Genomic DNA, 18,650 nt, shown 5'->3' with positions numbered 1-18,650 from the left:
TTTATATTTATTGTTTTCTACAGGATAGTATGCAGAAATTAAAAAATTCAAACGTAACCTTCACAGAGCTCCGTTTAAGTATTTAAACGTAATCTTTACAGGACTCGCCAAAATTATAACAAAGTCTAATAATTATTATCATAATACGTCTCTTTTAGTACCATACAACGCACATCTTAAATATTTTTTGATCTTTAAATACGTTGGAAAATAATTACACATATACAATTGAATTTATAATTGTATAATTAATAAAATAACATTTCATTTTTCGTCAAATTCCATGTCATCCATACATTACATACATACAACTAGCTAAAACAACTGTGGCCGTCATATTCAATGACTTGTAAGAAAGAGATAAAGAATGTCGGTGCGGCCAGAATTGCTGAGTTGGCTGTATTTGTTGTGCACATAAAGGGCAGCATATAAGAAATTACAATGTAAATAAGAGCAAAAATAGATAAACTTTATTTTTTAAATTTATATTTTATTCTACCGTTTTATTCATACATACATTTTAAACAGTGTTTCACATTTTTAATACTGAATACAATAATTATTCTTGTTATTACATCAAATATTTTATTACAGCTTGTTTACAATAAAAGACTTGCTGGTGTTTATTCTTTATGACACTCACAATCAATCTATTTTGAGAGATAAATTTCTGAGTGTTTAAAAGATATAATGATATTAAATTTTTTAACAATACACGACAAAAATTGATGACAAATTTACGTGAGAATGTTTATTCGCTAAAAAATGTATATCATATACTAAATAAAAAATTTGTATATATTCAAGAACACATTAAAATCAATTTCAGCTCACTTAATTCTAAAAATTATACATAAAATCACATAATCTCATTATCAAAGCTATTTCTTCTACCTTAAAGATAATGTAACAAGAGATATTTCAAAATAAAAACCCATGTTAGTATCTGTAAATTACTCGTGCTAAAAAAGGTAATTGAGTACCTTGCCTTCCGCAGTCTGAGGTTCTGTTTTCTGTAAGAAAAAGCCTTTCAATCTTTCTGACATTAAAAGTTTGTAGGTGTTAATTTGTCCCATTATTTCAAAAATCTTTGAACATTTTTCAAAATAGATGAAATATTTTAGACAACAAAATTGTTGAGTAATATGAATTCGAGTATAATAATTTTACTGCTAATAATGTATAAAATGAATTAGGAACGTAATAGTCTTTAATTGCATAGCACCTTGGATACTTATACTCTATCTAAAGCTGCGATTATATCTCTGTTATATTCAACTGTTATATTTTCTTTAATAACAAGCATTCATAAAGAAAATAGTGCATATTTTCTGTTTTCTTACACTAATTTGCAAGATATTTACATTCATTTTTAAAATCTTAATATTTTTACATTTGTGTTATTTTTTCTCAAATATATTTCAGTTCTAGTACACGTAAACTAAGTTAACAAATATTCAAAATTTGTTTTTCTTTTTCTTTTTTCTTTTTTTTTTTGTATGAAAAGCATTTTTTCTTTTAGATTTATATCACCTTCTTTAATATACTACAGACTACATTACACACTGTGCATTTACTATCTACAAAAATACTACAACATTAACACATATAAGTGTTAATCTAAAACAGGATTTTTTACATTTAAGTAGCAATAAGTACAAAACTGAACAAGAGGAATGTCATTGTTATTTCATGAATTTCAATATCTCTCCTTAGTAAATAATTCATTTTTGCAGGTAATATGGAAAGTTCATATCTTTAATCAATAAAGATATTTTAAACTACTAAGCGTAACATATTCGAAATTAACATACACTACAATGCATAAGTTGTTTGTATAACTTATGATTTAAAATTAATCAATTCATACTATATGTATAGCAAGTAGTACTCGTAAGAAATATAAAACAGAAATAATATAAGAGAAATTTACATAGCTTTGTTTTTTTTACAAGTAAAAAGCATATTTTGTTTTTCAAATTCTCTATATCTTTGATACGTTATGTAACAACTTCTCAGCATTATATATTAACATGAATGTGTATCTATATTGTTTCCTATCTATTGAATTCAAATTTAAAAATTGAGTTATTCATTCCTCTCCTCTTCTACATTAAAACCTATGGTCACGCTAGAACTGTCTGTTAAACTACTTGCCACTGTTAGGACTGGTTCTTCTGGACTTACTGTAGTAGGAGGAGAAGTCTTTGCTTGTACCATGCTTCGCTTCCAGTTTTCTAAATCTTTGTCGGATATATTTGCGAGTGAGCTCAATTTCGATGCACATTTATAACTGAAATTCATCTCAGTTTTGGGTATAGGTGTTTTCGGTGTAGAAACACTTTGTGAACGAGATAAATTCTTTCTTTTGGAACTGTTGAATGAGCGAACTTTTCCTTGTTCTTGCGTCGTTTCTGTACTACCATCTTTGCTTTTATGACTCTTTTCTGTATTGGAAACTTCAGATTTTTGAGAGATAGAATTTTTTACTTTATCAGACATCATACATACAGCTATATTGTCAACTTCTTTGATTCTAACATCCTCGTCTGATATATCCATACTCTCAACAAGAAATCTACAAGACAGTTTGAACAAGTAGAATTAATTATAGGACTTAATTTTATTTGGGAATGTAATTTTTAATATTCAATTTTTCAGTAATGTTAACCTTCCAATTTTCTTGTAACTGCCACTAGGTTTTGTATTTGAAACTTCCTTCTGTTCGAATATTTGCTTAACATCCTGTTTCTTTTGTTCCTCAGTTTGTTTTAACGTTATCGTATGATCCTCATCGTCATCAATAGGGAGATCATCTGGGTGTATGACTTTTTGTAAATTACTACTAAAGCCTGTACCAAAACTATATTTTTGAATTTGTCCATCTTCATTACTATAATAATCCGTATATGATACACTGCCACGACCTTCTCTATGTTCATGGTCAATATTCATGCAAAATTCGTTGAAGTCGACATCCAAGCATGGAGTCATAGGAAATTTAGGACCCGTATTAAAAGATTGTGTTCTATAACATAAGATGTATGTGAGAAAAATTCATATTTTATATGTATTTCAATTTCTATAGAACAGTCTAATTGAATATAACCAATATTAGATATTTCTTACCCTTCATTACTAATTAAGCTTATGGACATACTACATTCTCCTGCTGAAGTTGGTGCAGGAGATGAAGGTTCAGATGATAAAAATGATTGTGGCTCACTACTCCACCCAGTACCTAATAAAATAATGTACATAATATTTATTTTATAAAGTAATCTATACAATATCAATAAAAATAAATATTGAAATAATTTTTAAAATTAAGTTCTTAGAAATATATAAGTACTAAGTAGTTTCCCCTAAACTCTTGAAGAATAGTATTATTATTTGATTATATTAATAACAGATCTCAAATGTTACTTACTGTTGGGGCTAGTTGGTGATAACTGATTTCTTAGATCAGAAGATTCTCCATCATTTGAAGGTTTATACTGTACAGCAGTTGGTGTGATGTATCTAAATAGGAAATTATTTTGTTGTTGCAGGAGGCTATATTATTATAATAAAATTTAAACAAAACTTATAACAACACGATTTTATGATGACAGTATTTTAGTAACTGATACAATCCAAAATAAGGAGAAAACTTAATACTCACAAGGATAATTCATTTAATTTCTTACGGTACCTGACAGCTTCCAAGTCGGAAGAGTGGTACTCGCGAGTTATTCCTCCGATACCAAGATTCTGGCTAACAGATTCATGTGTTGAACCACCAGGTGATGGATATTTTGGAGGTGAAGAAGCAGGTGTTCGAAACAGGGGTGCAATAGTCATCATTTCTAAGAATGAATCCAATTGACGGAGCGATAATGCATTGTGCAGTGTCTCCAAAGGTCTTATTGGAGGTACACCAAAACCTTCTATTGCTGGTAAACATGAAATTGAATTAGTTGAATGAATATCACATAATTATTTAATAAAATACCATTTAGCAATACTCCAAGCTAAATTAAACACAATCTGAAGTATTTGAATTTTAATATCATGAAATTTGAATAAAAAATTGTCACTTACCAGCAACAGCAGAGGTGTGAGCAGGAACCATGTCCTTTAGATTTGGAGCACTTGAAGATCCACTAATAACTGCAGTGCTGAACAGACTGTTTGCTGATCCTGTCAGCTTCTTGTTGACGTTGTAGCCCAACAGCTTGAAATAACTCATCTGTCCGGAGATACTGTGACGGTGGCGCCTTGCTGTGCAGGTAGGGTCAGGTTGAATGATTGAAGGTCGTGTGTCTGGAGATGAGAAGGATCTTTGTGGTTGGAGTCGGGAGAACGATGCTCGTGGGCATTTGGCACGATGACTAGATTTGCGAAGAGTATCATGATTGACGTGTACATCATCACCATGCACAGAAGATATATAATGAGGCTTATTACTATGATCCAATAAATCTATCAGACTATTGTACAATTGGACATTCACTCTGGCATGAGACCAATGTCTGCGAATCCGGGTATAGCCAACTGAGGAATTTTTGATTGAACAATGTGAAACATCAAAAGGCAGGATATCTGATATTGCATTCAAATTGGGACAGGATATCGTTCTGGTTGGCATACGTGTATGTTGAACGGTAGATTTAGCATTAAATATTGACTTAATTATTCTCTTGTCAAATATCCACTTTTCTTTTTTCTTTGGTGTCAAATTTTTATTTATAGAAAATCTATCATTTATTACCTCTGAAGAACAAGAATTAACATTTTGTCGTTTTTCAAATTGTGTTTCCTTGTGAGGTGCACTAATTAAACATGGATTTGAATCAAACTTCATCAAGTGATGAAGCTCCTTAGTATTTCCACAACTATCATTTGAAGAAATGCTGCAAGAGGAACGATTAGATGCATCCTGATATAGATTCAAATAACAAGAACAATTAAAAAATTTGTGCGATAGAGAACGAGCAAAATAAGTATTAAAATTTGAACGTTCAACTGGTGGCAAGTTTCTGCTTTGCAAAATCAACTCGGACACATTGCAATTATAACAAAGACATCTGGACAGATAAGGAGACAATGAACGGGACCGCTTTACTGCTTTGTTTTGATCTTTAGCTGTCTCTGAAGTATTCTCAAGCAAAGACAACAAAGGAGAAGATGTTGACCATGAATTGCTTTGTGATATTTTTATGGAATCTTTAAACTGACTAGAACCTTCAATACAAGACAGAAGCATGTCTGAATTAGAACGTCCGTATTTCTTACTTTGGGAATGGAGTTGAAAATCAATCTCTTCTGAATCAAGATATGTTGAAGAATGAATTGTAGGAACTGGGAGCACAATAGTCGTGAAATCCGAAGTTCTGCTACTCGGTGAAACTAGAGGAGTATTGTGTAAAGTCACTAAAGTTGACGAAGTGGAAGTTTCATTCGAAGGAACAGGTAACTCCGGTGAACTAAAGGAGTGAGGCAAAGCCACCTTTTCCATAGGAACATGCAGTAATGTCTGTCTATATCCCTCTACTCTGTGCTCTGTTACATGCTCATCTGAGTATTACATGCGTATTTGTGGATGACAAAATGCAATTAGAATGAAAAAATGGCAATGCAGCAGCAGGATATAAAGAGAGGGTAAAGGAAGGAAAGAAAAGAAAAGAGAAGAGAATAAATAGAGACTATTAAATAAACCCATCACTGAATAAAAAATGAAAGTAAAAATTGCCAAGAACCATTGATTATATCAGTAAAACAAATTTTTTTTTCGCTTAAGAAAGAGTAATTTTTTTAGAAACAATCATTAAATCCTGTTAGTGAGCAATTATAATAAATTCTGAGAAGTCCTTAGTTATTACACTTTTACTATCATATATTATAAAAGCTAAATTATATCATAAATAACAGTTTGATAAAAAGATTCATTACCAATGGAGGAATAAAATAATAGAAATAGAGAGAACAACATATATGTTAAATGGGTTACATTTAAAAAGCACAACTTTGATTAATGTTACACACCCATGGCACATAATAGCCATGCAACCAGTAAGCCAACCAGACAACATCAATTTGAAGACAGAAACACAATCCATGATCATCGTGATAATAAAATTTTATGATTAATGGCAACCAAAGATTTTAGAAATTTTGTAAAATTAATATTTGTATACCTTATATAAATTTACTTCATTTGTATCAAATTTTTGGTTGTCACTACAAGCCATTTTAATTAGACAAATCTAAAAATGAATTTCCTTTTTGAATTTAACATCAAAGAAGCAATGAGAAAAAATATAATTTATTATGAAATAGAAATTTTTATTACATAGTATGAGAAATGAAAAATAAAGATTTTTAAAAAAATGTAAAGATATCTCATTTTATCTTTAAAAACATGTTTTGCTAAACTTTAATATAAAATTTACTTTTTCCAAATGCAGTGTTAAAATAATGTTTCCAAAGGATTTATATAAATAAATAAGAAAAAAACTCAATCAAAAATATATGTATATGATATAATTACATGATTCAATTTATGAATAATGAAACCTGAAATATGATATATCATGAGAGCCACTTAATAATTACATATCGAGAAAAAGCAGGTATGATCTTAAAAAATAACTAAGCATTGTTATTTGCAAATCTTAGTGGAAGAGTGAGCTTAGGAATGAAGGAATCAGGAAGGCGGCTAGATGAACCACACTTAACCCTTTATAGACAAAATCATTTAATACCAAATGATAACGGGCGACTATTTGTCGACACTTATCCACAAAGGGTTAATATTAGTGTGTAACTCAAACAGTCGCCGATATAAATTAGTTGGCTTCCACGCGCACAACTATCGCTGAGCAAAGAGTTATTTCAACTGAATTCCAGCTATATCCTAATTCTATGTTTTTTCAAAATCAGTTATCTATTATTTCAGTACTGGGTTATACTTGTATTTAAATAATTTTTACATTATTTAAATTCAAATTTTACTCCCATAGCAATTCCTCAATATTGTAGTATTTGATAACAAAAATAAAACACCTCTGTATACAACAATAGATAAAAATCAAAATAATCGAACAGAAAGTGGTATTTATAATATTAAAAAATAATACATTATTAAGGAAGGATTGGGTATGATTTCATTCTAAAATTACTATGGGATATGTCAGAATAATTTAAATGATTTTAGAAAAAATAAATATAATATATATACATGGAAATGCTAAATTCGTAGAATGTTGGTAAAAGATGCAAACTGGCAGCGGTATACAACGCAACTAAAAGTTACTATTGCAAAAGCCAGGATCCATATTTAATAACTTATATATCTTGTAAGAAAACAAAATAAATCCTTCCTATTAAATTATAAAGAGATTTTAAAATTAATGAAAATAAGATAACGCATTCTTTTTAATATGTACCACCCTGCTAAAATTATAACAGGAAGTCAAAATGACATACCTTCTTTGTTGACCGCGTCCAAGCTCTGATACTGCAGCTTGTCCGCAGCTATAAAAAGACATGAGAAACACCGAATTTTGCGACAAAATCTGATTCCAAATTTCGATTGATCACAAATTTCCCAAAAAATGGTACAGTAAAAGTAAAAACTGAATTTTTCTACAACATAATTATATAGCTTTTTTATCACATTTTATAGCATCATGCCGTTATGACAGTACTTATCCAAAATAACATGATAAATATTTACAGAGTCCCTTTTTCATCCTTGGTTCAAAACAAGTTTTATATCAGATTTTTTCAAATAAAAATTCAATTATTTATCATTATCATGCGTAACCACATATAGCCTTATTTTATTACCAATATAAAGCATGCCTTAGATTTAATTAATATTGAAGCAGCCTTACCTTTCTCGGACTTGTCTTGTCTTTGGTGATCATAGCTACGTGCACGTGGTTCAACAATTCCACCTCTTTCTGTATCGCGTCGCTGACGTTGACTAGCAGCTAATTGACTGCCAAGTCTAGCTGCTTCATGACCAGCTACTGTCCGTGCACTAAATAGTAAAATTATTAATTGCAAAAGAAACATTTAATTTTACTTTGTATAAGTACTTTGTGGTAAACTAACATTTTTTTTACACACCTGATTGGTATCGGCGCAGAACTTTGTAGAAAACCACTGTCAAATGGTTCATCCATCATATTAGGATCTAAATCCATCATATCAACAGCTCTGCTAGTTGTTGGACTATCCATTATTGAATCTGTTGTGTCAATTTCTGCCACTTGAGGAGGAGTATCCTTAATGTTTAAATAAAAATGTAATCAATAATCTTATATATTTTACAAACTCTGAGAAGAAAACTCATACGTACAGATTGCACTGGTGGATTCATAAAATCATCTTCTAAAATTCCTAATTCTACATCTTCTTCTTCTATTCGTGCACTACATTGAGAAATAGTATCTTGTGCAGAACTACCACCACCGCTTTCACCCTGAACATTTTATAATAAACATAGATTGTAATACATTTATGATTATTAAAGAAAAACCGTTTATATAATTTACTTACAATATTATGACTACTTTCATTGCGCGAATGAGGTCTAAAACCTGGTCCTGGCGGCAAATTCTTTTGAACGCAACAATTGACACCAGGGCTAAAATGTAGCTCAACGTGAAAGCGTTCTTCACTGCTGGGATCTTTAGTTGGATCTTCATACAACATAACTACAATTTGTGACATATAATTTAACTCTGATACCATGCTAACGTACTCCATAGCTCGACGCCATTGCTCATCTTTCATTACCTATTGTTAACGAATTAAAAATGTTTTTACATTGTCTTTAACCAAAAAGATGTTGGAAGCAATAAAAAAACTTCCACTCACATCGAGTAAACCGCCATAACGTAAAACAGTTAATAAAGAATGTACATGACTTTCACTTGTAAAGTAAAGTCTCGTACGAACATGTCTACCAGGACTCGAAACACCATGAGAATATCTAAAATATTTAATGTCAATCTAGAATGTATCTCGAAAGTATTAAAATTTCATCTTACCTTGGATTAAGCCTATTGACTGTTTCTTCTCCAGATTCTTCAATGTTCCTTTGCAAGTCGGCTCGTATCTTTTTCAAAAGAGGAGTGCAAATACCTTGCCCTATTGTAAGTTTCTCTTGTACTGTTAATCCATATTCCTATTACAAACAAAGAAATTTAAAAGTAGAAGCATAACAGACGTAAAACATTACAGTAACATCATTAAAATTTTAACCTGTGGTATAACAATATCTGCCAGATATTTGGAATAAATATACAATTCTTCTGCATGTTCAAATTGTAGCGTATGATTATTGTGTTGTAAATCATATTTTATGCAATCATAAATATCCGGAATTTTTGATATATCAAATCTTTTATTTTTGGTACAGAAATCTTTCTCAATTTTACCCCATCGACGACCCATTAATTCCCAAGTTTCACCATGATAAAGAATAGTATCTAAAAACATTTTACACATGATTATTACTTTAACACATGATTACTATTGGACTCATACCTTTCGTTTTTGGATCATCTTTTTTTATTCGTACAATATCCATTAACTTCTGAATTAAAATGTGAACGTGTTGGCAACAACGAACTGGATTTTTTACGAAATCCATTGCTGCATTAATACTTAACGCATTTCCAGGATTTATTTGTTCTCTATCTTCCCGAGTAAATTCTCTGTCTTGCTGTAACAGCTCATGAAGTCGTGTTTTCACCCTAGGTATAATTACATTCCATTAAAACTTATACAAATTCTTTTACTTGAATTACTTTTAAAACTACTTTACGTACATATTTTGGTATTTACTACTATCGCAATCATTATCCAAAAGACCATTAGTATTGGCACTTTTAACCATTTGAACTAATATAGGCGTTAATTCACCCTCGAGTGCAAGTAAACCTTTTGCAAAAGCAGCTGCAGTCATTTGAACTCTTCCTTCATCGCTTGCATAAATCTTTAAATCGTGACGGAAAGTAGAATGAAGTCGTAGTAGACCCAGTCCTTGAGCACCAGCATAGTCGCCTATATATTAACAAAGAAAAACATTACAAAGACAGAAAGTATCGTAACAATCTTTAAATAACATCTTGAATGTTTAAGAAACATGAAGTATGAATGAAGTCTGCAGATGATCTGTGTTCTGGTAAGAAGATCAAAAAAGACTGCTACAAAAATCATTAGTTACATTATTCATTTGCATACTTATAATATATAAATCTAATTAATTAAATGTTGATATTTATTGATGTATGTATAATATTTTTCGCGAATATGAGGAAAACTGTTTAATAAGTTGTTTTTTCACTTTGATGAAACGACATATGCTTGTGAAAGCACGTGTTCATGAAAAAATGTAATAATACATATAAAGTTTAATTGAAACAGTGAGACACAACTAATAGACCTATTAAAAAATAGGATAAGTAAACATTGAACGCTACAAAATGTATAAAAGCAACTACTATTGAACTGTGAAGCATTTCACTGTAATAAAGTAGAATACACATACAACTGGCATAGAAACAGCATTTTCTTTAAACACTTTATCTTTTAAATATATTGTCAATGTTTTTACCTGCCAATTATAATAGTCATACACAGTAGAATTTATTATTTCTAACTTACTATTTCTATGCATAAACCATAATCTACAAACAACTACAAACAAGCGTTGATTCAGAATAAAAAGTTACCGTGGTTTGGTAACATCTCTGAGTCTTCCTCTGAAATAATATTTGAAATAATCTATGAATCAAATATTTTTTCACATAAATAAAATATGTGTTATCCTTTATATAAATAACGTGACACGTAATTTGATTCAGAATGTGGAAGCATAAATTTGCTATTACCTCTTAATATTACTGATATCAAATAAATACCTTAAACGATGGAATTCAAGTTTCTAATACTTATACATGAATTCTATTTCGTAAAATATCTTATGTGCGTATATATACATACATATATATATATATATATATATATACATATGTATTGAGCGAAAATGTAGCAATAATATGTTATGCATACGCTCAATTGGAGCAATTCAGACAAAAAGTAAATCCAGCCGAAGTTCAGCCAGCGTATGAAACTCATTAAAGAAACAATTTTTTATAATGTGAAAATTAACTTAAAAATGAGCATGAAAAGCGTATGAACATAAGATACGAACCACTAAGGTGTCTACCTTGTCCGCCGGGGTACATGCAGCGAAATATTTTTCCTAACTCCTCAGCTTGAACGCGCCCAGCTGGTGTTAACTCTCCACCCCACTTCAAAATCAAGACAAGTGATGGTTCTCCAAGTCGATCTATCAGAAAATACAAAGTAAGACATTAAATTTATTGATATTGTTTACTTATTATAACACAAGTAAAACGATGTACGTAGTATTCTTTATACCATCATCTGAGGAACTTCCTCTTGGGCGTCCCCTTGGCTGATACTTCATTTGTACTTTACGATTTATTCCTGAAAAGTGACCGTACCTGCAACATGATTTTAATTATTTGTAGTATCTTTGTATTAAAACATGATAACAGAAATGTAATGCTTACATTTCTAAAACACTTTTTAACTGTTCAAGTTTTCCTTGTTTTTCTTCCAATTCCGGTCCTGCAGCTCGATGTTGTATTTCTGCTAATAAACTACGTGCAGTATCCAATATCTCTTGTAACTGTTTAGGTCGTTTCAATTTGATGTGACCATGTTTATAACCGTCATATTTTGCAAATATTTCGAAAAATCTGTTTAAAATAATAAATAATGTATATTCGACTATATTATCTAAAACTGGATTTAAGAGAAATTTTGAAAACTATACTTACTTTGGGTGACGAACTTCTACCTTCATTTTCTGTTTTGGTGTTCTATCACCATGTCTAATAACAGCAACAACACAACGTAATTCCATCCTGTAAAATATAAAAAATGACTGATGTAATAGCATTTAATAAATAAAATATATTAAAAAAACAAAATAAATTTACATTTTTCCAAATGTAGTTGGAACAATAGGTGGATCGTCCAACTGAAATGGAACACTCCATGGAATATGTAAAGTAGGTGCCAACTCCCTTAGAATCATATTTCCCAAAATTTTGGCACAATCATCGTAATATTTATTTGAATTTTTTACAAAACTAAATCCATTGACATCGCATACGAATGATTGACCATTTGCTCTGAAAAGTATTAGTTCTATATTTTGTATTCTTCCTTCTTGTTCAATTGAAGTGTAACTTTTACTTACCTAAGTAAATCAAAACCACAAACTGTTTGCTTGAAGGCTAAACACACTTTTCTACTAATCAGTTTTTCAGCATTACTTAATATAACGGGATAACGAATTTCTTTTCCCTCTGAGTCTCTTTCAACTTTACCATCTAATGCAGGACTTTTTCGTGCCTCCGCATGAGCATAATCCGGTCCAACGGTATAAACTTTAACATCTGTGCCATCTGTAGGCATAAAATCTTCGTAAATGTAAGAACCAGTCTTACGAACTCGAGATTCTGGTGAATATACACTACTGCGACTTCCAATCTATAAAACAAATATAAAGTTTCTTTATTATTATCCTACAATTACAAATATTTTCATTGATTACACTAATCAATAATAGTACCTTTCTAAATAGTCTTTGGCTACCTCCACCTGCAGATGTAGGATAATAAATGTAAATATTATGATCTTCTGCAGACACTGGTTTTTCAACAAATGGTTTATTAAATGTAACACCATTGACTTCCACATGATCTTCTGATTCTACTAATTCATGATCTACAAATAGATATCTATTACATATATGCAAAATGAATAACAAATCCAAACCAATATGTATGTTACATACGCTTAGGATCAGATGAATCTCTATCTAGCACTGCATATCTTGGAATTTCAATACCTTCGTTGCTTAAAATAGCATAGACTCTTCTGCGATCCTGTACATAAAAATATAATATTTTATTCATATTTTGCCATTACATTTTATAAGATTTACTTTAGTCAATACAGAATTCTACTTACCTGAATATCATACTGCATTGGTAGATTATTAATAATGAAAGGATTCCTAAGATTAGCATAATTAATAGCTTTGTCAAGTGGAAAGCCTTTGCTATGAAAACTTATTAAACAGTCAACAATTGGCCAATCTTCTACAGACTCCTATAAATATACATTTTCATGAAAAAACAAATCATTCAATCCTCTGTCTCATAGATTTGTCTTACCTTTAAAATGACCTTCTCAGGAAATACTATTATTTTAAGGTACTCAAATTCTTCCAGCCTTGTTAAAATTTCCTTCATCGGTTTACTCTGCGATTTCTTAGCCATCGCACAGACCCCAACCAAAACTTGCTTCCCTTCCCCTTCCAAATCACTGCCACCCATACATCCATCATCATTACTGCACCCGTCCGACAGTTCGGCCTTAAAAAGAAGTTGTTTACTTAAAATTTATTATATTATCTACATCAACTACTGTCACACTCTCTTCATTATATTTCTCACTAATATCTTTCTTATATACAGTTCATGTATAGATTTTTATAAATATTAATAAACATATAAAGGCTATAAAGGAATTAGTAATAACTTAATGAGCATAGTATAATATACTACTTACTATAATAATGTAATAAAATGGAATATAATTTACACAATTATATATTTTACTTATTCCAAACTTTTGAAAATATTCACTGACATCTCTATTAAACATTGCTCAGCCAGTACACTTTTAAACGGGATAAAAAACCAAATCTATCTAGAGTTTGTTTAGAATGATTTTCATACAGTTTTCAATTAATATTCCTTCTACCACTTATTACATTCTTCATTTTCCAAGCAATTAGATGAAAAATCTATAGACTAACCACAAACATTATTGCCTATATGAAAAGGACACTATAAATGAAATACTAAAAACTGTAACTTGAAGCAGATATTCTGTGCTTTGCAAAAATAAGAACAATTAAAAATGCTTCAAAATTTCCAAATTTCTAATTACAACATTCGATGATTTATCACTCTATAATTTTAACTTAAAATTATGTTTATGTCACTATATCATTATAAAGCATGTTATTAGCAACCTACTATTACAGATGTTTAATAAAATTCAAAATTAGAATAAACTTAACTGTAATAATTTTTACATGTTGAAAAATTAATGGTTTAAAACTGTCTTAAAAATATTTTTAGTATAAATAAATACACTTCTAAGCTGAAAGATTATGTTATTTTTCTACATATAAAGATTTGGTTTATTCTGACTTTTAAATTATATAATTAAAACACAATTTCTTATCATGTATACTTGATGTAAACAAGTTTAAATACTAAAAATTATATACAAAATTCTATTTTAGAAATATACTTCTTTCAATTTCGAGGATAAACTTGCATTCCATTAATTTACAATATGCACATAAGAGTAGAAAACAATATTATTTCTAAATGTTATGACTATTATTAAAGGCAATTTGATAAATTAAATATTATTATAACATACAAGACACTCATCACAATAACAATTTGTATCTACATCTGTGATCTCTTCAGTACTATTAGCAGGTGTTGGAGCCTTTTGTTTATTTCGATAACGCCATTTCTTCAAACGCCACCAATCTTTTAACCATGTCCATTCCATAACTATGCTTTTCTAGATAATATTGCACTAAAACAGACTCACTGTTTCACAAAATTAATATAAATAATTTATTCAAAACTTTCTTGTTTACTTTTATCATTTTAATATATTACATATTAAATTTCAATTTCATTTAACTATAAATTATATTTGAAAAAGTGGTATTAACTAATTAAAAAGTGCAAAATACTGTTATGATTATTGTATAACATATATACTGTTCATATCAATGATAAAATCAACATTTTAAGAAAACAGAACATTTATTGTGTAATGTGGTTTTTTATGATGCGTAAGGTTTCATCTATATGTAAGATATATTTCTGTACAGTAATTAAATCTATTTTATCTTATCATATTCTACTCTTGGACTTTCTTTGTATCTAAATATTCTGGAATGTTTGAATATGGCATAACATTGATATTAAACAAAATTTGTACATGATATATAAAACAAAACTGCACTCAATATTCATATATATGTATGTGTGCGTGTGTGTACGCGTGTGTGTGTATACATAAAGTTTTAATTTAATTATAAGAAAATATCTCAACTATACATCAGTGAACACTTAATAATTAATTAAATTTTGTCAATTGTCACCATTGTATTACTATCTTTTTAGATTATCTCACAATTCTTTTAATGTTAACAGTACTGCATAAGAGATTGCATTCAGTTGAGAATGAATATGATTAAATAAACAAAGAGATCTACATAAAGATAAAGGAAGAATTATGTCTTTACAACACTCAGTTCATAAAGACTGTGTCAGAATAAATTTGTTTTGCATGAGAACATCACAAGATATATGATTTTAACAAAAGAAAAAGTGTTATGAAATATAAGCTGTAATTTTCATTACACCTAACATATTTACAAATGGTAATGTATAATGTATATAAGTTACATACACTTAAATTATATTGTTTATATATATGGTACACTTAAAAGCTGTTATAAAAAAGCTACAAAATAATACTTAAATTTAATAATAGAGATGTTTAATAACTTTAAAAAAAGTAAAGAAGAGAAACTCTACCATTATTTGCCAATATGGTTCAGCTTCATTATCACAATCGCACATGTAAACATCAGGAACCAATGGAGGCGATGAAGAACTTGAATTTTCCATTACCGATCCAATTTTAAGATATTATGAACTATGTATATTTATCAACAAAAATCAATATGTAATTAACAATATTAATGACACTTAAAATACATACGTGATACACAAACTCGTATGATAGATTAAATAAACATAAATAAAAAAGTGTCCATACATTTATAGCAAAGACATAAATGTAAATTTTTCTATAATCTAAAAAATTAGACTAAGAACACAAAACACAACTATATATTCCACTTGACATGAACATATTTCTTTTCATTTTTTTTTCCTTTCAATTTGTAATGACCTCACTACGAACAACCACACTTAACATAACACTCTAATATTTATGTAGCCCTTGTCACAAATATTATTTAATTAAACATGTGATATATGAGAATACACATTAAATTACACAAAATTTAAATGTTATGAACTATGAACGTGTTTGCAGAAGAATGCAAAATCCATCTAAGTATTTTTGAAACAATTTATTTTTAGACTGGTAAATACTGAGAGAATAATCATTTGGTTTATAAATTACCAAACTATTTGTGAATAATTGACAAAGTATTGTCATTAGAATTAAATGACATAATGAATACACTATTCTTGACTATTATAAAATATATTTAATCTTTTAAAAGACATTGGTTAAGAAACATGACTTTGTATAAATAATTATAATGGCACATACCTAAATTTTATATAGGTATATGTATTTATTTTTATATTTACGAAAACCAACTAGTAAAATATTTTTAGAGCAATTTTTTTGTCATTTTATAGTTCTAAAAGATGTAAAAAACTAAATTTGCTTGTAATTGGAATAATCTTCTAACCTGCATATACTTATATGGCTATATTAAAAATATATTTTAACACAAAATGACACAAATCACGTTATATTTACAATTTAGAAATAAAACAAATTATTCATTCTACCACATGCTTTTCCCTTGTAACTAATTTTATAGCTAACAAAAATAAGAGTTAGTAACAAATTAATAATAAAAGTTATTTTTGATAAATCATCGAATATATATATATATATATATTATCTTTCAGTCACTTGATCAATAGCATCAAGCATAACAATAAAATTTAAATATAATGTATGTTTACATTTGACGTATTTCTGAAATTAAAACTAAATATTTTATATCAGTTAAAGATTACATATTATAATTTTCTAACTCACTCTTTTGGATGAACAATATATGGAAGAAGCACCGGGACCCACAAGGGTTGACTGAACAGCGTTTAAGTCTCCTACATAGAAAATTGGTCGACTGGCATTTCGTAGACCCTATTAATAAATCAACATTTACTGTAGATAAAACTAATAATAAATGATGTAAATTTTCTAAACATTTACTACATTATTATATTATGTATAATATAGTATTTATCAGAATAAATTAATTAAGAAGATTGTAATATAATTATTTAAAGAAATAATGTAATTATTATTTATATATATTGTAATATAAACACTAGAATTTATTCAATACTCATGAAAAATAAATTCTACTTTGTAATAACGGAACAACATAAGAAATAGAAATAATGATTGAAAATTACTTTACAAATCACAAAAGCTAAGAATTAATAAACAATGTTTTCAATCTAAGACTACATAAATGAATTTTTCCTTAAAATAGAGCACAATTTCTGTTTACCTGATAACCATGTTCCAATTCAGTGTAAGACATGTCAGAACGGGTTTCATTGAGGAAAGAAAGCTGCTTCGACTTTAATTTAAAGAATCTACCTATATCCCTGAAATGATCAAACGTATTGATCCTGTTATTTAAAAGTATATACAAGAAAAATTTAATTTTGGCAATAGCTGTTTCTGATATTGTGTTTACTGACACAATTGACAAACTGATATATAAAATACTCAATAAATGTTTCTGATTGTAATAAATTTTAGTTTTTTTACAATCATACCTTTTTTAAAACAAAGGCAGAATTTAATATAACAATTATATTAAGACGATGTTTATTAAGTTCACGTGTATGTTTGACTAATATCGATGAAAATGTATTTGAAGAGAGTAGGGAGTAACCTCGACGGTTAGACAATTTTGTATCTTTTACAGAAATTTAATTTTCATTAATTTCTGATACATAGAAAAATATAAAAATACTCAATTGTAATAGACAAATACTATACAGTATCATTAAGTATATTTTAATTTTACGGAATGACGCGAATTGCCACTTATTACACAGTTCTTTACACTTCGTTTTAATAATTCTCATCAGACTTACCGATTTCAATCTCAAATCACTTTAAAACTTGTATATTAACAATGCAATAAAGATTTTATAAACAATTTCGAATTTCGATCCGAGTTTGAAACCTTATCAGTAGTCTTCAATTTTTGGACATCTTGTCAAACTTAAATCTCGATTCCTCGTATCGAGTTGTGCATCCAGTTTAAAGATTACGTTTCGACGCTGTACGATTATACTATATTTGAAACTTGAAACTATTATTAACTAACGTTCATAAAGTCATATTTAGTTCCTAATATGTAGTATGTAAAAAAATTTTTAATTTATGATACAATTTATTTAAAATTCTACATTACATGTATATAACTGATGAACATTTGAGACAATAAATTGACCCATTGTTAAATAAATGTTTTATATAGTGCAACATTTTTATTTAAATTTTGTTTATAAAATTTTATTACGTATTTATATTACAATAACATTACACCATAAGAAATATATTTGTATCAACCTCATTTTGTCCATTCTTCATAAAAATTCCTATGGAATCACTATGTTACAATGAAACATTGATAATTGAGCAAT

The 18,650-nt window shown here is 28.8% G+C and overlaps 1 protein-coding gene across 13 annotated transcripts; it reads right to left on the bottom strand.

Annotated features, from left to right (window-relative positions):
• Window positions 1-483: 483 nt before the first annotated feature.
• L(1)g0196 (inositol hexakisphosphate and diphosphoinositol-pentakisphosphate kinase) lies at window positions 484-18,235 on the bottom strand. Of its 13 annotated transcripts, XM_076384442.1 has the most exons (31): window positions 18,096-18,235; window positions 17,498-17,597; window positions 17,017-17,124; window positions 13,278-13,478; window positions 13,072-13,212; window positions 12,896-12,986; window positions 12,671-12,825; window positions 12,296-12,588; window positions 12,033-12,227; window positions 11,871-11,957; window positions 11,601-11,789; window positions 11,446-11,531; window positions 11,216-11,353; window positions 10,734-10,763; window positions 9,828-10,062; window positions 9,544-9,752; window positions 9,259-9,485; window positions 9,045-9,181; window positions 8,872-8,986; window positions 8,551-8,790; window positions 8,351-8,473; window positions 8,119-8,276; window positions 7,881-8,029; window positions 7,471-7,518; window positions 5,278-5,559; window positions 4,084-4,263; window positions 3,665-3,935; window positions 3,431-3,555; window positions 3,130-3,241; window positions 2,672-3,028; window positions 484-2,578 (listed from the first exon to the last, which is right to left on the bottom strand). In XM_076384442.1, exons 2-31 carry the CDS (start codon window positions 17,528-17,530, stop codon window positions 2,089-2,091), a joined length of 5,205 nt encoding a protein of 1,734 aa, XP_076240557.1. In that variant the 5' UTR covers window positions 17,531-17,597; window positions 18,096-18,235; the 3' UTR covers window positions 484-2,088. The 13 variants fall into 13 exon arrangements, with proteins under 13 accessions (XP_076240557.1, XP_076240550.1, XP_076240553.1 ...); XM_076384435.1 differs by having other exon boundaries at window positions 4,084-5,559; XM_076384438.1 differs by having other exon boundaries at window positions 3,431-3,522; window positions 4,084-5,559.
• Between the last annotated feature and the right edge of the window lie 415 nt (window positions 18,236-18,650).

This window comes from Calliopsis andreniformis, chromosome 9 (assembly GCF_051401765.1).
Source record: "Calliopsis andreniformis isolate RMS-2024a chromosome 9, iyCalAndr_principal, whole genome shotgun sequence".
Classification (NCBI taxonomy): domain Eukaryota; kingdom Metazoa; phylum Arthropoda; class Insecta; order Hymenoptera; family Andrenidae; genus Calliopsis; species Calliopsis andreniformis.
The sequence above is the reverse complement of the archived record's forward strand: the minus strand, read 5'-3'. Positions and strand labels throughout refer to the sequence as shown.